Source organism: Alexandromys fortis, unplaced genomic scaffold, assembly GCF_014885135.2.
Source record: "Alexandromys fortis isolate MF-2015 unplaced genomic scaffold, M_Fortis_MF-2015_v1.1 scaffold_0, whole genome shotgun sequence".
NCBI classification, from domain to species: domain Eukaryota; kingdom Metazoa; phylum Chordata; class Mammalia; order Rodentia; family Cricetidae; genus Alexandromys; species Alexandromys fortis.
This window is the reverse complement of record NW_026067949.1, coordinates 22,145,282-22,166,438: the sequence shown is the minus strand read 5'-3', so window position 1 is coordinate 22,166,438 and position 21,157 is coordinate 22,145,282. Positions and strand designations below refer to the sequence as shown.

The 21,157-nt window shown below is 42.6% G+C and overlaps 1 protein-coding gene across 3 annotated transcripts in view; it reads right to left on the bottom strand.

Annotated features, from left to right (window-relative positions):
* Nucleotides 1–994: 994 nt before the first annotated feature.
* The window catches only part of Klhl5 (kelch like family member 5), a 60,869-nt gene continuing 40,706 nt past the window's right edge, over nucleotides 995–21,157 (bottom strand). For 2 of the 3 annotated variants that reach the window (XM_050149960.1, XM_050149959.1), the window contains exons 6-11: nucleotides 14,021–14,207; nucleotides 10,126–10,350; nucleotides 8,064–8,226; nucleotides 6,154–6,366; nucleotides 4,333–4,504; nucleotides 995–2,063 (exon numbers count right to left, since the gene is read on the bottom strand). In XM_050149960.1, coding sequence (XP_050005917.1) covers nucleotides 2,007–2,063; nucleotides 4,333–4,504; nucleotides 6,154–6,366; nucleotides 8,064–8,226; nucleotides 10,126–10,350; nucleotides 14,021–14,207 — 1,017 coding nt within the window. In that variant the 3' untranslated portion in view covers nucleotides 995–2,006. Of the gene's footprint in view, nucleotides 2,064–4,332; nucleotides 4,505–6,153; nucleotides 6,367–8,063; nucleotides 8,227–10,125; nucleotides 10,351–14,020; nucleotides 14,208–17,544; nucleotides 17,742–21,157 lie in introns of those variants that run through there. The other variant, XM_050149961.1, reaches the window with a different exon arrangement.

The window sequence follows — 21,157 nt, the reverse complement described above, 5'->3', positions numbered from 1 at the left end:
CTGGTTCAGAGCTGGAGCTCATCACAGAAGAGACTTTTCCTCGACCGCAGGGGCGAAGGTCTCGGTCTCCCGGTTTGCTGTCAGCTGTGGGTTTTCAGAGAAGCCTTTTAGTAGGGTAAGGGAAGCCTCAGCTTCCTATTTTTTTTTTAAACCGGAAAAAGGCTATTGTATTTCATTAAATACTTTAAAAATCAGTTAAAACGATCATCCCCCTCCTTCCACTACTGCAGATGACATTGCTTTTTTTAAGAGTTGTTTTGATTATTGCCTTGAGCTCTTCACTCGTTACAGATCCGCACAGATTCTTCGCTTTTTGAGTTTTTATAACTTGTATGTAACTAGGGATTGATCCATCTCGTCTAGGTTATATAATTTTTTGGAATTAATGTTTATTTTTAATATATTTGTTATTTTAATATATATTTAATATATGTAACATATTTGTTCACTTAAGGTATGATGCAATTCAGTAGTAAGACACCTGAAGAGTTAGGCTTTAGGCATTTACTTCCCTAAAGCAATATGTATATACAATTCTAAGAGGGAGTGACTTAAACAAACCTCTCCTTAAATATTAAGGAACCAGCTGGACATGGAGGTGCACAGCTTTAATCCCAGCACTCAGGAGGCAGAAACAGGGATCTCTATGAGTTCAAGGCCAATCTGGTTCATATAGTAAGTTTGAGGCTAGCCAGTGCTACATAGTGAGACCCTGTCTCAAAGAACAAAAGCAAAAACAAACAAACAAACAAAAAAACAGAAACAAAGTCAGTTCAATAAAAAGGGACTGTGTTTCACTTTTTAAAGAAAGTAACTAGAATAAAGGCTATCCTAATACGAAATAAGAATATATTAACCATAACATTGTACTATAAGACTGGACTTCCGTTTACATCCATTTTATATTAAGGAAATGACTTCTACCTTAAAGAACATTTCATACAACGTTACTGCCCGGGGCATTTTACAAATAATAAACAATTCACCGAGATGATTAACATTCACGTATGTAATTAGAGCTTACAAATGTACAAAATTTTGAGTAACAAACACTTTAAACTTATTTTTCAAATATTCAATTAGCACCCCTCCCCCATATTTTGATTACAAAGAAGCACAATGGGTTCTTAACACAACTGGCCAGTTTGTGAGAAACCAGGCGGCAGCAGACAATGTAAGACCGGCCAAAGAACTGCATCAGTATCAAAGGGACAGACCCAATTCCTCTTCTGTAGTATAAAAGAACGTAAACCCACATAGTTAAATACTAGTTAGGGGAAGAACATCATAGAGTAGATAGCATTTATTTTCTCTACATAGACTTGCATATCTTAGTGTAAAGCATCCGCTTTAATGTCAGTAGCAGCCTACCACACACGGTCCTTGCTGGATCTAGAGGGAATGGGATGGCTATTTAAGTAGGACCTAGAGATCTTATCAAGTGTTTGTTTGGTCAGTCTTATTTTTAATGATGTAAGTGTTTTTCTTTATTATTGGGTTAAACCAACTTTAGTAATAAAATTCACAACTAGAGCAGATTTAATATTATTGTACCTGAAAAAAAACTAGACAGCATAGTCTTTAGTATGTCATTAAAATAGTGGTTTGATTAAACAATAAAAAGTATGGAAGCTCGTGTATGACAAACTTATAAAGTAGTATTTTAGAAGTTCATATGTCTGTATTGTCATAACTCTGGACAGCGTGAATAAAATGTGCCCGACTAAAGAGAGATGAAATTCCCAGTTAGTGCTGGATTGTTCTGGGGCAGTGCACTTGTCTTCATATTGTTTATCCGGAGGTGGGACTTCAGTCCACCAGTTGTAGCTTTAATTTGCTAAGCGATGAAGCATCTCATCCTGGTCCATCCATTCCTTCCTCCATTGTTTCAACATCTCCATTTAGAAATGAGACACTTTGTGCCTAGGAATGTGGCGTTGCAAGGTCACTGCAAATGAATCCACTGGTAGGAGAGGGCACCGTCATTTAGAGGAGAAAGCATGAAGTCATATCTTCACAGTCACAACGCATGCTCCAGCTCTTCCTAGGCACAGTGGGGCAACCTGGTAAAGAGACACAGGTGTCGGGAGTGGAGGAAGATGGACCATCTGAGTATCCAGTGTGGAAGGTGAGTGCATGACAACCAGACAGACAGTCCAGCTTAGACAACTTGTTAAAGGTAACACAACCACTTCCTGCTGCGGGACAAGGCTGGCAGTGGGTGAACAGTGGACTTGGTGATCTCATTCCAGCTTTAAATGTCTTTTTACCCATTTGTTACTGTACTTAAATGTACTTTTCAGGTACTGCAAGTCTAAGCTCACATGTTTAAGTGCTTAAAACCGCAGCAGAACTAGTAGTATCTAAACAAGACAGCTATGTGGCTACAGATTACTGACTTATAATAAAGACAAACTAGGTACATTCCTGCTTATGGTTAAATCTCTGTTTCTCCAGGATTAGACTACGCCCTACTGTAACCTTAACTATAAATAGCTCTGGGAAATGGCGACTGTGCCTTTGTTTCAGGAGGCTGTTAGGATCACCTTGTTATGACACCTTTCAGGAGGCTGTTATGACTAACTTGTCATGCTTTTGTTCTGGGTCTGCAGCTCTGCCTATTTGCCTGTCAAAGCTCCACTTGAAAACCCCCTACTCTTGAAGTATAAAAACCCTTATCTTACCTATGTCCAAAGCTGCTCTCTCGAACCCGCCTCAGGGAGAGACGCCGTGTACACAAATAAAAAAGCTTGCTTTCATTAATCTGGCCATGATTTGGGTCTTGGGTCTTTCTCCTGGATTCTGTGGGATTAACACCTTTTATACCTTCCACTGAGTCATTTCATTTCCTGAAGTTCATATCACAGAAGTCCTTTTATTCTGTTATCTTTTTTAAACTTGAGCTCCCTTTCCCCAAGCTGCTTTGTGGTTAATCTTCATCATTAATTTTTACTGTATTTTAGAGTCATGTAGGAAACACCTCTGCATGTATCTGTGAGGGCATTTCCAGAGACTTGATTAGAAGTGGGTGGGTCCATTCCACAGGTTTGGGTCCTGGACTGAATTACAAGGGAGGAATGGTGGAGCACTGTGGCACTCTGAATAAGAATGGCCCCTCGTATATTTGCATGCCTGATTCCCAATGGAGAATCTGTTTGGAAGGATTAGGAGGTGTGGCTTTATTGAAATAGCTGTCGTCTTGGAGGAGGTGTGTCACTGGGAGTGGGCTTCGAGGTTCCAAAAGCCCACACCAGGTCCAGTCTCTCTCTCTCTCTCTCTCTCTCTCTCTCTCTCTCTCTCTCTCTCTCTCTCTGCTGCCTATGGATCAGGATGTAAAGTGCCCGGTTCCGAGGCCATGTCTGTCTGCTTGCTGCCATGCTGCCCACCATGGTAATAATGGAACAGCCCTCTGAAACTGTAAATAATTCCCCCAATTAAATGCTTTCTTTTCTAAGCACTGCCTTGGACATGGTGTCTTTTCACAGCAATAGAACACTGACTGAGGCAGGCATTGACATTTATTGCGCCATTCTTCCTGATTGCAGACACCATGTGACCAGCTGCTTAAATGCGCCTGACCCCATGCCTGTCCCAAAGGATAGGGCTTTTCCTGAATGAGATGTGGGTAGCTATAAGCCTTTTGTTAATAAGCTCAGCACATTGGGTTTCTAACTTGTTAATGTAATTTAGGTTTGCCATTTATTAGATTATAACTGGAAATTCAATATGCTCCAAGATATTGAGTATTTAAAACTTATTACTCGTGTATGGGTAAACTGATATTTCTGACTCCTATCCTTACCTATTTTCTGCAGCATCCTTGTTCCTTTGGTGCAGCCCCCCCCCCCCCCCGTAGTCCTGTCAATTCTGCCACTGCTAGAACATTTCTTCTGACAAGTGCTGGTTAATAACTTATCTGAATATTCATTTCCACTTCAAATGAATTTGGATTTTGTTATAAATATGCCTACTGTTTTTTCATATTTAGTCAAGAGGCAACCTTATTTCATTAAAAAATATTGTTTTGTTTTTGTTTTATGTGTATGAGCGTTTGCCCACATGTATGTATATGTACCATGTGTGCAGTTCCCATAGAATCCAGAAGAGGGCATCAGGTCCCCTGGACTTGAAGTTAAGAGGACGTGGTGAGCCTCCAGGGTTGGGAACCAAACTTGGGTCCTCTGTAATAGCAGCAAATGCTCTTACCAGCTGAGTCCTCTCTCCAAGCCCCACACGTGTGTGAGACATGTCAATGTTGGATAAAGTGGAGAGGGTCTTATCAGAAGAGTTGTTTTCACAGTACGAGAGAAGAGAGACAATTAAATGGTATACCTGGGTCCATTCGTTCGTCTGGGGATCGTAAGCCTCCACTATGTTCAGGTAGGTCTGCCCATCATAACCCCCGACAGCATACAGCTTGTCCCCAAGCAAACAGACCCCCACTGCGTCTCTGCTGATGCTCATGGACGCCACTGCAGTCCACATGTCTGTTTTGGGATCATATCTGAAAGAAAATTTTACAATGGGAGCTGACCCTGCTCTTGAAATATTTTGTGTAAAAACTTCTGCCCTTCAAACCTATCTTCTGCCTTATCTGTGATATGAATATGTGGAACACATTTTAGAGAAAACGATCATATTTTCCTAAAAACTTCAAACTTATGGTCTATAGATTCATTTAGTAGATACAGCACCCTTAAGAACTCAACATGAATATAAGAGTAAAACTGCTTCAAGGCTTCAGTGTCCCTGCTGAAAACATGGGCAAAAGCAATGCATTAAGCTCTGTGCAAGATGACTTCACTCTCAGTTACAGTAGCTGTCCATTGTTTTGGCCTTTCGTTCTTTTTAAACTAGACCTGCTCAATGACGTCATTTAAAGGGTTGACACTTCATGCTAACGGCCATGTTGCTTCTGATGTTTATGGCATCAACACCTGTTTTTTCATCGGTGGGACAAATCACATAAAAGACTCGTGTATCTCCTTCCTGGATCATTATACATAACGAGCAGAGTAGGAATTACCTTCTCTCTAACAGATGAGATGTTGCCATAACTTAACTGCCTTTTAAAACACCAGCTCTGCTTGTTATCCAAGACTGTGTGCTATCACCAGCAAGTCTGGACTTTATCTGACAGCCCTCTTGTTGTCTACAGTTTACTAAGTAAATCACTCTATCCTCAAAAAAGTAAATCTGTTCACCCTTTCTGGTACTCACTGATTTCATATTCTCCATTAAAGATTTATTTACATATTTATGTACATGGGTATTTGTCTGCATGTATATCTACACACCAGAAGGGGACATTGGATTGCAGGGGACTACAATTATAGACAGGTATGAGCTGCCATGTGGGTGCTGGGACTTGAACTCAGGACCTCTAGAAGAGAAGCCTGTGCTCTTAACCACTGAGCCATCTCTCCAGCCTCTCATATTCCTGTTTAAACTCTAAAATTGCTACCAATGCTTCAGCACTCTGTGTGACCCCCCACACAGCCTGTCCCCTCCCCTGGTACTCTCCCACCACTCACACAGTAGCCCTTCATTTCCCATGTGAACCATATTTTTTTTTTCTGTTTTGGAGTGTTCACACATGATTCTTCCTGTAAAATGCATCCAATTCTCTCTTGTCCTTAAACTAAATAAAAAGTATTATATGACGACCGAGCCTGCCACCCAAATCTTCACTGCTAATAGGCCTCTACTTGACCTAAAAGCTGAGTTTCTTACAACCAGTATGGATGACTTGGTGAAGCCTTAAAGACTTACAAGAACTTTTTATTTTATTTTGTCATTTTCTATTATTTCATTGTACATCAAAACAGGCCAGATATGTCCTTTTTCCTTTCCACCTCTTATGTGGCTTCCGGCCCCTAACTCATCCTTTCTGAGATTTTGTTAAACTCCTTTACTTTAATGTAAGGTTCAGAGTCCAGTACTAAACAGCTACACGACAAACAATTGTCTTCTCAGTGTGCATTATGTGCTCAGTCCCAATCCAAGTAGGAGACTTGGAGGCAGGCGGAGAGATAGCAGAGCAAAGAATCCAGTGTTCACACTGCATGGGCTGGATGCTCAGTACAGATCTATTACTTTGTCTAGAAGTGTTAGTTCTTTTGTTAGTTGTTAGTTTTCCTTCATAGGAGTTACCTCTCCACACAGTCGGAAAGTCTGGAAGTCAAGTTGGATGTGGGAGCATCGTGTCCTCCGATCGCATACAGCAGTCCGTTCCAGGTTGTCACGCCCACGCCACCTCTCCTTTTCGACATCTGGGCACATGGTGTCCACTTGTTAGTGTGAGGATCAAAGCACTCTACTGACTTGAGGCAAGAACTCCCATCGCGGCCACCAACTGCATAAAGTCTGTAAAAAAGAGCAACCGTGATGACAGATGGGAAACAGAGCTGTGGTCAGGCTTACCGCAGAAAGGCGTTCCCTATGACAGCTCACTGAATTTGAGGTGCCACTGATGACGCAGCATGCTGAAGCTAGGTGACTTAAGGAAGAAGATATGCTACCATTAGATGGTTCCATCTGAAAAAGTGATTTCCATTTCTCTGCCCATGAGGCACTTACAACAATACCACAAAGGACTTAACAGATGGGTCCTGAGGAAATAAGAGCTTAGCCATAAATAGGACAATATTTATCAATATTTTCTAGACTTCTTTTGCTTTGGTCTTTTGAGCCAGGTTCTCGCTTTGTAGTCTTGGCTGTCCTAGAACCCGTTATGTAGACCAAACTTGCTTCAATAACTCAAGAGTTCTGCGTCTGCCTCCTGTGTGCTGGAGCTAAGGATGTGTGGCACTCTACCCACCGCCTTACTTTCCTTATGTCGCAGCTCCACAAGGACCTTTACAGTCTGCTTTAACTTCCCTCCTCCCTCTTTCCGCGAGTGATAGTGCAAAAGCAACGAAACAAAGAAATTAAATAGAAACCACCAAGGGGGGCTGGAGAGATGGCTCAGTGGTTAAGAGCATTGCCTGCTCTTCCAAAGGTCCTGAGTTCAATTCCCAGCAACCACATGGTGGCTCACAACCATCTGTAATGGGGTCTGGTGCCCTCTTCTGGCCTGCAGGGATACACACAGACAGAACATTGTATACATAATAAATATATGGATAAAAGGGCTGAAAAGGTTTGTATTTAGTCCTTATATAATTGAGAGCCATGAGACCTATATAAATCTATTTATTTACAGCAGACAAAGGGTAGGCAAACACTTTTTCCTAAATCCATCCCGAGGTCACCAGTCTACCACGAATGGAAAGACGGGGCACAAGTGAAGTTGATGATGCAGGGAAGATGATGGAGAAAAGTCTCTAGGGAAGCACCGAGAGGTCACAGTATTTTAATTTTTAACTGTATGTATCAATTTTTCCATTTTCATCTATGTGGGTATGTATATTCTTGTATGTGTTATGCGGGCACACAGGTTTGTAGGTGCACATACAGGGAGGGGCATGTGTGTGCACGTGGAGCCTGAATCTGATGTCAGGTATCCTCCTCCTCCTTCACCGCTCTTTAATCTTATGCACTGAAGCAGGTCTCTCAATCAAACCCAGAGCTCCTGGATATGGCCAGCCTTGCTAGGCAGCTTGCTCTGCCGATGCTGTCTCTGCCTTTGCAGGCTGGAGTGGAGAGGTGGGCTGCAAGACCCACTGGTACTTGTATGGATTTCAGCTCTGGTCCTCATGCTTATTCCACAAGCACTTTAACCGTAAACACCCTCACCCCCCCCCCCCCCCCCCCCCCCCCCCCCCCCCCCCCCCCCCCGCCATACACCGTGTTACTTTAAAAAGAGCCTACCATTTTAAAGGACTTTAAACCACCAGATTGTTGCTGTACAATTTAATATTGGCTATTTTTATAAAACTTACTCACTCCAAATTAGAAATGTGTGGTCCCTGGACGTGGGAAAGAAAGCTCATCAATGGGCAATTAGGGCTCTTATGGACAGAAGTTATAGGAAAGGTTTCGTTAGCTTGCTCGAAGTAGTCCTCCATGCAATAAGAAATGTATTTATTGTGACCGAAATAGAACTTCAAATATCTCCTTACTTTCCACTTAGTACAGCCACACCTACTGTGCTCCTGGGGGTGGACATTGTGGCAACAAAATTCCACTGGCGAGCCTGAGGGTCCCATCGCTCCACGGTGTTCAGATAGCTCCAGCCATCATGCCCTCCTACCGCGTACATGGGGCCTTCCAACACGGCCACGCCTACAAGCGAACAGCAAAGAGGGAAGAACTTGAGATGTTTTCAAAACTCATATTTTAATTAAAATGTAAGTACAATGAACCTGAAACATGCAAACGTAACCAATCACAAACTTAGGCTATAGTTCCTGGTCTTCCTCAGGGCTCCTCTGAGGTAGACGGGGCTGAGACAGCACACACTGCCATTACTATAACAATATATCCTTCAATGCCCAGAGTTCATTCTTCCCCCTCTAGTGCTTCAGATTCGTAGGTTTTACTGGAGTGGTTTCATGCCACAGCCTATCGGTGTCACCATCAGGGAACAGGGTCGGAAGAGCCATTTGTTAATTTGACCAGCAAACGCCTCTTAAGTTTCTACTAGGTTATAGGCACTCCATAGAACATAGAAGTTAAAGCTGTGTCCTTGTGGTCAGTACTGTGTTTTAATCAGGAGATAGACAGGAAATACACATCGGCTATGTGCCAATTTAAACAATGGAGCCATGAAAGCAAGGGTAGAGAGAGAGAGAGCCAAGGAAGACCTGCATGATGGGATGACATATGAACAAAAGCATGGGTACAATCAGAAGACCCTGTACAGTGGAGGAGGTGAGGCACGCAATAGCATGCGGAAGGTCTGAGGGGTGCTTAATGTGGCTGGGGTACACAAGTTGTCTACTTGGCTGAGCACGTAACTGAAGGGGAGAGGACAGAAGATGAGGAAGTCAGAAAAAGTGCTTCTGGCCTTATCCCTTATCAGGCCTTTAGATTTTATTTTGAATGTGTGGAGACTCAGTCAAGGATATCTCCTTTGTCCTTGTTTTTTTTTGAGACAGGATGTCATTATGTAAACGAGTTGCTCTCAAACTGATGCTCCTCCTTCCTCTGCTTAAGTGTTGGAATTAGGGGTGTGCACCCCTACATCTGGTCAAGTAGATCTTGAGAAGAGGTGTGACATGATCATGGCCAAAACACCTCTGTAATTCAACCCAGCAACCACGGCCAAGTCAGGTAAAATAGCCGTTGTGCACGTGTGACCCAAAACAACTCTTATTTCACTTGTTATATATTGTGTTATATATATATACTTGTTATATATAGTCTTGGTTATTGAAGACTCACACAGACACATGTATGCAAAATATATATTCATATACACATATTTCCTGCAAACCCTGGGAATCTATAGAACAAGGGATACACACTATAGGCAACATCATCTGCTCAGTGAGTTATCCGAGAGGAGAGAAAGAGGGGCTGGAGAGATGGGTCAGCAGTTTGGAGCACTAGCAACTCTCTGGGGCACTGGGGTTTGATTCCCAGGACTCATATGGCAGCTCACAACCATTTGTGACTCCGGTTCCTGGGGATCTGCAGCTTGCTCTGCATACAAGTGGTGCACAAATATACATACATACATACATATATACATATATATATGTATATATATATATGCAAGGAAACACCCAGACAAAAAAGACAGAATGAAAAAGAAATGTCTGTACGATGTTCAATTTTGGTGTGTGTGTGTGTGTGTGTGTGTGTGTATTCCCTTCTGCTTAAAAACCATAATACATACACATCTGTCATTGTTGTTTTCCATATACATATGGAAATAGAAATGCTAGTTTTGACGAGTATTTTAACTAGGCCACACAACATCCTCTTAACACAAAGCACGAATGTGAGGCATGGTTGTCAGCCCATCATGCTTCCTCAACCCCTTGGACCTCGTGCTTTCTGTTGTACCCATTGTTGCCTCATTTATGTAAGTGCTGTGTTGGGGCTTCTGCTTCTCAGGTATGAGGGCTGCCTGGCAACAGTTGCTGACTGAGCCCACACACTGGTCTTCTGCCTGGTACAGATGGGAAAAATGTAGCGGCAAACTGCCTTTCTAAGTGGGCCTGCAGATACACTTACCAAGCCCATGCCTATGTGTGGACATAGGCGGCATCACACTCCAGGACTTCGTTTTGGGGTTGTAGCACTCTACCGTGTTCAAAGTCTTCAGTCCGTCGCGCCCTCCAACCACGTACAGCTTGTCATCTAACACTGCGACACCGAACTGCAGTCTCCTTCCGTTCATGTTTGCTACAGGCGTCCACATATTTGTACGGAGGTCGTACTTCTCAATGCTTGTTGCTCCTTAACAGTAACAAAGAGAGTTATGGGATTACGAGCTCTACTCTGACTATGTTACATGTAGAGAAGTGGAATTTTGTTGTGTGGTATCAATGTATATTCCTGTGTGTGCACAGAGTGTGCATATGAAGTCAGAGGGTGATGTGTAGTGTCTTCCTCTATCACTCTCTACCTTGTATTTCCAGAGGTGTCTCATTGAACCTGGAGCTCACTGTTTTGGTTAGATTGGCTGGCTGACACGGAGCTCACTGTTTTGGTTAGGTTGGTTGCCTGAACCTGGAGCTCACGGTTTTGGTTAGGTTGGTTGCCTGAACGTGGAGCTCACTGTTTTGGTTAGGTTGGCTGGTTGAACCTGGAACTCAACTGTTTTGGTTAGGTTGGCTGGCTGACATGGAGCTCACTGTTTTGGTTAGGCTGGCTGGCTGAGCTGGAGCTCACTGTTTTGGTTAGATTAGGTTGACCTACCTGTCTCTGCCTCTCCAGTACTGGGGTTACACATGTGTGCCAGCTATGTATGTGGTTTCTGGGGGATCTACACTCAGGTCCTCATGCTTGTAAGGAGAATCACTACCAACAGAGCCATCTTCCGAGTCCCAAAGCATATAGGGTTTTATTAGCATTGATAGCAATACTTTGATTCTGTCCTATGAAGCCCCAGCAGCCCGGCCTCTGCCTACCCCCCATGATTTTCTTCCAGGCATCCTCCAGTAGTAAAAGGTCCAACAGGAAGGTTCTCTGTTCACAGAGGCTGAGAAGACACACAGAAGTGGGAGGACATGCAGGGGAGTTTAGCACCGTGGAAGCCAGAGAAACAAGAGTTTATAGCAGCCAGTTCAGCTGACAAATGTCAAACGCACTGAGAGGAACAAATAAAAAGTAAGAAGCACAGGGTTGAGCTTCATGGAGGTCACCGAGGACTTTCGGGAGGGTTCTTTATTTGGGTGGCTGATGTGGTGAGGAATGCAGGCAGGGAGCGTCACTGAGGATGACTCTGAGAAGCCTGGCCGTGTGCATACAGGGATTCCTAGAAGGAAGGAGGCTTTGTCTCCAGTTAATCTGGGACTGAGGGGTTGGTCTACAGATGTAAAATGGAAAGGCTCTAGTTGAGAGGAAGGAAGCTGATGGCACAAGAGATAAAGAAGACAATTATAACATGACATTCCAGAGAAAGGGGGAAAGAGCAGTAACAACAAAACACAGTGCACGGGGCTGGCTCCCATAGAAGGGAGGGGCACCCAGAAAGTAGGAAGGACAAAGGTCATTTGGGAACTGGACTGTGGGTAGTGATGGAGGTTACTGCCCAAAGGGTTTACCTCTGGAAACTTCTAAAACTTTTTGTTCTCTTCAGATGTGGAACCAGTGGAGATTTAGGAAAACAAATGAAAGAAAGCAAAACAAACAAAGAAAAAAAAAACCCACCAAAAACTAATTCCCAATTATGTAGAGTTTAAGTCCCTTTCTCTCTTTAGATTGCTAATTGACAGCCAGCTTTAGCCTCACAGAGGATGCCAGCACAGGGAACACTTACTCCTCAGGACCATCGGAGCCACTGTTACTGTTACAGTTTTGTTCTACACATGGGCATGGTATGTTCTTAGAGTTACTGTTTAGTTTTATCCTCTACAGTACTGAGTTATTTGAGATTGATACCAAGTCTCTTTCCATCTTTATATTATTCTTCCGTTTTTTTTTTTTTTTTTTTATGACAGGGTTTCTTTGTGTAGCCCTGACTATCCTGGAACTTGCTCTGTAGACCAGGATGACCTCAAACTCACAGAGATCCACCTGCCTCTGCCTCCTAACTGCTGGAATTAAAGGCATGTGCCACCACTGCCCAGACCACCTTTGTATTCTTTTTTTTAAATTAATTTATTTTTGTTTTATACACATTGGTATTTTGCCAGTTCCCCTGGAATTGGAATTAAAGACAGTTGTGAGCTGCCATGTGGGTGCTGGGAATTGAACTCAGGTCCTCTGGAAGAATAACCAGTGCTCTTAACCACTGAGCTATCTCTCTAGGTACCCCGCTTTGTATTCTTATACAAACATAATTGCTTCTAAATACTAGCTGGTTAAAAATATTTTTTTATTTGCATAATCTTTCTTTGTAACTGTTGGCAATAATGATATTTTATTCATATGCTTAGGTTATGCTTATGTATAAGTTATATTATAGCACTTGATTCTTTACTCCAGCCATGACCTTAAAATCTTCTATCAGGTAAATCAAAATAAAATAAAAATTGCCTTCCATCGAATAAAAATCTTTCTTCATTGATGAATTTTCAAGCTATTTTTTCCTCTTAAATCTTACATGTTCTTTTAGACCTAGTTTATAAAGTAGTAAGATATTATTATAAACTGGAAACTCAAAATTTAAACATCTAGAATAATAAAACACAAGTATATCTTTAAGCTTGTATGTATGTTGGGGTGGCTGTAGAGATTTTACAGTGGTTAGGAGCACTATCTGATCTTCCAGAGGACCCAGGTTTAATTCCCAGCATCCACATGGAAGCTCACAGCTGTCAATAACTTTAGTTCATGGTGGCTGGGATGGGGATGGGGGAGGATCTACTGCCCTCTTCTGGCTTCCACAGCTACTGCGTGCATATGGTGCACAGCCATACATGCAGGCAAAACACCCACACATGTGTGTATGCACATGCACACTGTGTGGGTGTCTTCTGAGGCTGGAAGGCGTCAGGTGCCCTGAAGCCGAGTCACGGGTTGTTGTGAGCCATCTGATGTGGGTGCTGGGAGCAAGCCAGGATCCTCTGCAGTGGCACCAAGGGCTGCTTCTTAACTGCTGAGTCATCTCTCCAGCCCCTAAAGTCTGAATTTTGAAGTATATTTGATGGCATCAGCATATTTTAATTCTAAAGACAGACAAGTCATTCTGTCTGAATCCGTGTTTCCCCCACGATTTAGGTGATGCTTTGGGCTGCTGACTTTCAGAGAGTGGGTCCTATCGGGGCACTCGCTGCTTGGCTTCATCACTGGCACCATTAGTTTTGGTCACTTGGTTAAGTGCTGTGTGCCAGTTCTCCGTACTTGGAAAGACACCATTTTATCTTTTATAACAACCAAGCCGGGAGACAAATGCTCCAAAATCTGAAGCTTTTTAAGTATCATGTCTTCTCCAAGAATTTCTGAATTTCAGATTAGAGATGTTTTATTTTGGTGGCTGCCAAATGGATAACCTTTCCTTTCCTTCTCTGCTTGCATGCGTGTGTGCGTGAGTACTGGGGACTGAACCCAATGCATCATGCATGTGAAGAGAGTGTTCTCACTGAGTTAGATTCCCAGCCCAAACTAACTACTTTTTCCTAATCTCTTCCTTTCTCTATCAGTTGGCACTCTACGGAGAAGACAGCTTTCCTTTCTTTATGTGTGGCTCTGTCAACTTGTGGAGACTTTTTATGGTATCTCATTTACTATAATTGCGTACATAGATGCTCAAATGACTTTAAACTCAATGGACTCTCCCAACAAGATGTTTTCTCTGTCTTTTGACTTGCCCCCTACCATTCCTTGAACACCTCTGGCACTAGAATTTTTTTCCAGGCTCATTTTTCCCGTCCTTGTCCCTGAACCAGCCATTTCTCCACAGGGCCTCTTGGTAGCAGGGTGTATCACCCTCTGTTCCTCTAGAGCAAAGATTATCCAATACCTTTTGTTGAATCCATCCCGCCAACTGCAAACAGTGTTCCAACAGTTGACTTGCGAGGTTTCGTCCGAGGACTCTGCAACATGGGTCGTCTCTCAGGTAATAAGTGATACTTCATTGCTTCCATAATGAGTTTCTGACATTCTATGTCATCCCGAAAAAGTGCATTGTTTTCCATGTCTGCCAGGAACTAGAAAAGAACAGAATATATGTACAATAAAGACATAAGATATTCTTCTTAATCCACTGCCTTGTTCTACTGATCGGCTTATTTCTAGGATTTTATTTTCGTTTTTTGACAGGGTCTTACTATGTGGCCCTGGCTTGCCTGGGATTCATGATGCAGACCAGGCTAGTCCTGAACTCCAGATTCTCCCGTCTCAGCCTCTCAGTAATGAAATTATAGGGGTCGCTGGACCAGCTTATCACTGCCTCTGCCTCCTGAGTGCAGGGACTAAAGGTGTACATCTCCCTCCCCTGCCCTGTGTGTGTTGTTTCTGGGGCAGGAACTCCCATAGACTGGCCTTGAACTCAATCTATGGCCCAGGCTGGCTGTGAACTTCTGGTCCCCCTGCCTCAGCTTTCTAGGTCTTGAGACTATAGGCAGGAGCTGCCAGAACCAGATCATTAATGCCTTCCTAGCATGTTCTGAAATCTGATATTTTTAGTCTCCCCTCATCAAGTTTCATGGCTTTCTTGGACATCTGAGGTTTAGTTTTCCATGTCAATTTAAGAGCCATCTAGCTCTTTTATTATCTTGACTTTTTGGTGTGAACTGTACCAAAAAGCTTTTACTAGTTAGGGAGAATATACACTTTATGATATTAGGTCTTTCTGTTCAAGGGGCCTTTTCACTTGTATGATTTTCTTTACTGTCTTTGCCTTCGTGTTATTAAATTTATTCTTACACATGTAATTACTTTTATTGCCTATTTCGACTGATTATTGTGACTTGTACTTTAGCCTGGCACTTTACCACACTCACTGTGCTCCAGCTGTGAGCCATCACTCATCACCGACTAGGAATAGTCTGGCATCTTTTTCTGGGTGGACACCAATTATTTCCATTTATGGGTTTATCATACTGCCCAAACTTTCAATGTAACAGTGACTCATTGGGTAAATGGAACCTCTCTGCTTCCAGTGGGCGTTCAGCAGGTATTAGTGTTTTACTGTTTCAGTCTGTAGTCACTATAGCATTGTGTGGTCCATTTTTATTTAGGCTGCCCCCAATTCCCCCTGCTTTAGAGTTCCAAATTAAGAATCAGCACCATTTTTTCTCAAATGTCTTTCACACATGTATTTATAAGATCATATTTTTTTTTCTTTTAAGCCCGTGATGTAATGATTTCCTGATAGATTCCCTGATAATTGTTCTTTTGTTGTTGTTTTGGAAAACTTTCCCTGGCCACGGTGTATTATCCTTTAAAACATAGAGTAACCATAGTCTATTGATTAGCCTGTTGGGCAAAGGGCACATATCATACCTAATCCAGTGAGTTGACTTTCAGTAAATGTACCAAGTGGACGGGGCTGATGCATTTCTTTCACTCAGTAAGATCCCAGAGCTCAGTTTCTTTTCATTGCCATGTCCATCTGCCACCACCCGTCCCAAACATTAATCTATTCATACAGATTTGCCTTGTCTGCGTATTTCATACAAACACAATCATACATGCCTTCTATGTCTTGCTTATATTATCCAGCATATTCTTTCGGCTTGTCCATGGCGTAGCATGTATCAGTGTCGCTGCTTTGCTGTTGGATACTATTCTACCGACTGACTCTGTTCCACTCTGCCTATCCAGCAACTGATGGACACTTAGGTTGCTTCCTGTGTGGAGTGACTATAAACAGCTGCCAAGACAATGACGTGCACATCGTTGTGTGTGGATATGCTGATATCTCTTGGGTGGATAACTAGCTAAAATCATACTTCACTTTAAAGGAACCTTGAAACTGCTTTTCAAAGTGTCTGCACCACACTCCCATTCCCGCTAGCCCCTGTGAGGCTTCCGTTTCCACACACCCTCCCAACCGTGCCCATGTCAGCCAGCTGGAGAAGTAGAAAAGTGGGTTTTCCTTTGCATTTCCTTAATGGCTAACAATGCTGAGAATATGTTTAGGCTTTGATAACTGAAGAGAGATCTGGAGGATCTCTATGAACCCATAGAGGCCAGGCTGGTCTACTGATTGAGTTCCAAGACAGCCAAGACTACACAGAGAAATGCTGTCCCAAAAAACAAACAAACAAAAAAAAAAACCAAAACAAATAAACAACAACAACAAAAAGCCCATGGCATTTGGTAAGCATGTTTTGTAAGCCAAAGGCAAAATAATCTCGGCAAGACACAAGTCTCATGACCTGGGCCAGTTTTTCCTATGAACACAAAACATAAACTTAGCACAGAAGCCATTAGTGGGTATGCTTGGAGTTGGCTCATTTAGATTAATGTTAGTGCTAGTATTACTTCTGATATAATTACCTTCGTGCTTTCTAAATAAAAATAAATGTGAAATAAAACACAGGCAGGCAGTAAAGTCTCAGGAGATTTTATAGTTACTGCAATTTGAAGTAAAAGATATTTTTAACATGCTTATAAGTTCTGTAGTTTATTAAAACTAGATTAGTGAATTTAAGTAAAGAAATGAGAATATAAAAATTACAAAGCAATTAATTCATGAACAACAATAATCAAGTATTAGTGCAGCAGGTAAGCTATTGTTTGGGAAATTATTATGACTGGCTAAACTATAAAATATCGATTCTAATATACTTTTACTTTTTTTTATGAATTCCAAATGCCTATTTGCCATAATCAGTGGCAAATCATTAAAATAAAGGTCTCTGGGAAATGAGACATTTTGATTGTGTAGATTCTTCACTCTTGTGTTCTTTATTTTGTTTTGGAGATAACCAGGCTGGCCTCGAATGCAGATTCACCTGCCTCTGCCTTCCAAATGCTGGGACTAAAGACATGCACCGCCACCACTCAGCTTATCTTCACTCTTGTATTTGCTTGTCAAGACTATTTTTATAAATTTGTCCCCTCAAAACACATATAGAATGAGAATGACTTATCCACATTGCATAAAACTTGATCAACTCTAAAGTTTGTCTTGTCACAGCACCAGTAATTGTAGTCCTTTTTCCTTCTTGAATTTGAGTTCATTTTTAGTAGAATCCCAGGCAATAATGACTGCAAAAACACTTTCTTGTTTTGATTATTCAGTTTCTTCCGAAATGGTCACTTGGGAGACTGGGAGATGGCTCAGTTGGTAAAATGTCTGCCACACAACCATGCTCTTGAATTCAGATTTCCAGTTCCCACACAAAAGCTGGGTACCAGGTCATGGATCTATAAGTTCAGCACTGGGCGGGCTGGAGACAGGTGGATCCCTCGAACTCACTGGTCAATCAGTCTAGCCACAGTGATGAGCTCCGGATTCAGTGAGAGATCCTGTCTTAAAAAATATGGTGAGGAGTGACCAAGGAAGACACGTGCTGTTGGCCCCTGTCTTCTACAAGCGCTCACATTCATGCATGTGCATCTACAGAGATGTGTGGATACATACAAGCAAGTGTACACAGCACATATAAGTGTGTGCGCACACACATAAGCAGAATTTATTTTCAAAAGGTCACTTGGGGATCTGATGAGATGGCCCAGTGAGTAAAACCCTTGCTATGCAAGTCTGATGAGCTGAGTTCCAACCATTGAACCTACCTAAGGCAGGTGAGAACATGCCCCATAAAGTTTTCCTCTGACCTCCACATGCACACTATGGAATGTGTGCCCATCCCTCATCACACACGCGTATACATACACACAAGTCCGTATACAAATAATAAATAAAAGAATTAAAGGATTACTTGGGTAGCATACCATAATTATGTATATCATTTCTCTCATCATTTACAATATCTACTGTTGATAACACTATAATAAAATTAATATTTGGAAACTGATGATAAAATCTCATTTACTTGATATTGAGAAAACACCACTTCACAAATCTAAATTCTCTAGGTTACTATATCTAAAATAGTCACTAATTACTCAATAGTACTTGGCAATTTTAACAATTGTTATATTTCCCTACCTTTTATGTATGTAAGTAAAACATACAGAATATAACTTCAGAATTCTGCTTGCTAACTAATTCTATAATTTTGGTTTTCACTTTCATCACCGAAACTCAAATCCAAACCCAAAAAACTCACAAGTACTCAGCCCTAATTGGGAACTGTATAACACACACACACAGACACACAGACACACACACACACTGTGAAATTTATTACTTCTCCTCCCCCCACAATTCAAGGAACACTGTGGAAGGGGGCCGGAAAGATTATAAAAGCCAGAGGACAGGGAGGACTCCCACAAAATAGTTCTGGACACGGCAGTGCTAACATGTCTGTGCTTGCCTGCACAAGATCTCTGCAAGAATAAGCCCATCAAGGCTCCAGAGCGGATGGAGGAGGGGCTCACAAGGATCTTACATTAGCTGAGGGGTTTTTGGCAAATGATAGTCACTGAGGAAGGCACTGCCAGTTCCCTATAGCCATGTGGTGCCTAGTAGATTGCCCATGGGCTAGTGGATGGTCCTGTACCCTTGCACAGCTGGCAGAACCAACTGTCCTCAGTGGGTTATAGTGTGTGTGGTCCTTGAGGAGTTGGATGAGGCTAATAGTAGTGGATATAATCTAACTACAATGTATTCTACTTATACAGGAAGCTGCCAATGGTGTGTGTGTTTTGGGGGAGGGGTCAACAGAGTAACTAAGTGTTGCAATACAGTATTCTCCTTGTAAGAAAGAAAACCATAGCTCAGCGAGGTGAACTAACTGTTGACACCGGGCAGGACACTGTGGCCAACTCAATCATATGTGCTCCTCCATTACTACCGCCCACCATGGACAGGGGTTCTCAAACCTGAGGGTGCACCCGAATCAGTGTAGGGCTTATCAAATCACCTTTCTAGGGTCCATCTCAAAAGTTCACGGGCACTATGGGTCCTATACTTCAAGAACCAACTGGCTAACTCACTGAGTCCCCCTTCCTTACCTGTCTTCTCTGTAGCATCAGAGGACATAGTATTTCCTCCTCCTCAGTCATGGAATCAAGTTCTAGTAACTCCAGTCACTTGGTTAGGTTGGTGATGGCCACTAAACCTTAGTGTTTCCTAGGGTCCAGTCCTAGCACTTTTGCATTCTCCCTGGCCAGTATCATTCTTTTGCTTTGGGCTCCAACATGCTGGTAAGTTTTCCCATTTTTTTTCCTCTTAATATTCTGAGGATTCAAGATGTAAGGTGCCAAGCAACTTTGGGAAAATGGTTCCCCCATTCCCTCCCCCACACTACATGCTACCCCTCACTCTATCCCTTGTCTCGATGATATCACCTTCACCAACCTCATTCTACAAATAGGATCACATTGGGCCCTTCTTTATCCAGTCATTAAGTTTTGTCAGTTTCTGGTAATTTCTCTCTGGCACTGCCTGAGTGTCTTCTTCGCCTGGCTGAACTCCGACAGCCTTTCTAACGGGTCTCTAGTGTAGACCTGATTCATTCTCTAGTGCATTTACAGTCGTTGCCCCCAAACAGAATTATACTATGCCTTTCTTATTATAAAACCTTCCCGTCCTTCCTCATTGCTTTTAAGATAAAGCCCAAACTCCTTGGCATGACTAGAGGTTCTTCATGATCTGGTTTAATTCCCTGTCTAGTTTCACCTCTTGATATCTATCACCCCTCCAGTCAAGTAAGCATTCTTCAAATCCCATAATGTATGCTTTACACCAGTGCACAGTCTGGTCTCTTTCCTGAACATGTCCCACCCCACCCTACCATGCTTTTGGTGGCTAACACAAGATGCAGATCACATGAAATTAAAGTAAGTTTACTCTGGTTCTCTGCCATCTTTTTTTTGGGGGGGAAGGGTACTCATTTTTTCCATGTGTCTATTCACCTATCTCTTCAGAGCCTCTTCTTACTACTTTATAACCATGCCTAGCTTTCATTCTGTTTCCTTCTTTGTTTTTATTTTTTTTAAGACAGGGTTTCTCTGTAACTTTGGAGCCTTCCTGGAACTAGTTCTTGGAGACCAGATTGGCTTTGAACTCACAGAGATCCACCTGCCTCTACCTCCCGAGTGCTGGAATTAAAGGTGTGCACCACCACTGCCCAGCTCTGATTTCCTGCAATTCTATACTCTGTGTGTTTAACAGACAGATGGGCACAGAGCCATACGTGGGTTCAGGTCCCAGCTCTGGCTCTCAGGAGCTCTATGCAGTAAAGGCGAGCAGAGTCACAGTCGAGAAGGACGAGAATGCGGAGTTACTCTGCCGTAGTATGGAGCTGTGGTTCTGAACATCTGGTTTTACTTGCCTAATGCTTTGCCTGTGCCCCAGGTGTTGGACTGAATGATCTCCTGTGTTTCTAAGGACTCAGGGAAATGCTCTGTCCCTAAGTTCCTGGGAACAGGAGTTTTAAAGGTTGGTGAGAGGCCTGCCATGTTGGAAGTGCCCTTTAAACTGCAGAACTGAACCACATTTCCAGGATATATGGTTATACAGGATCTTCCCACTAAGATCTTCCATATTTTACTTTCTTCCATTCAGAAAAGAATAAGAAAGAATGTCTGCGAGGAAGCAAGGAAACTTTAAGGGCCTCTTTAGAGCTGATTTCAAGAGAAACCCTTTATTATGCTGCGTCTCCTGAACTGCCACCCGTTTAGGAAGTTCCGCTTGTGAACAGGGAGGGCTGAGCACGGGGCCTTGTCAGTGACTTTTGTTTTTGCTAGGTAGAGTACAAACTTCCGCTCACGGGAGCCAGAAATGATGCATTAGCTGCAAAATTAATATAAAGAAGGCAGCATCTGTGGCAGTTTAAATAATAAGAAAAAGAAAAGAAGGCCAAGCCTGAATCAGCGAGAGCTCTCACCTCCTCTGTGCTCAAGGCCTCTTTCTCTAGTCAATGCCCGAGATAGGCAGGAGAAAATGCTGGGGAAATTCCTATATATTCCAGTGAAAACTGCACAAAGGGGAAATTGTGCAAGCCTGTAATGACTGACAACTCTGAACACACTGGCGAGAGGGCCTCACTTTGAAACCATGGCATCATTTATAGTACAT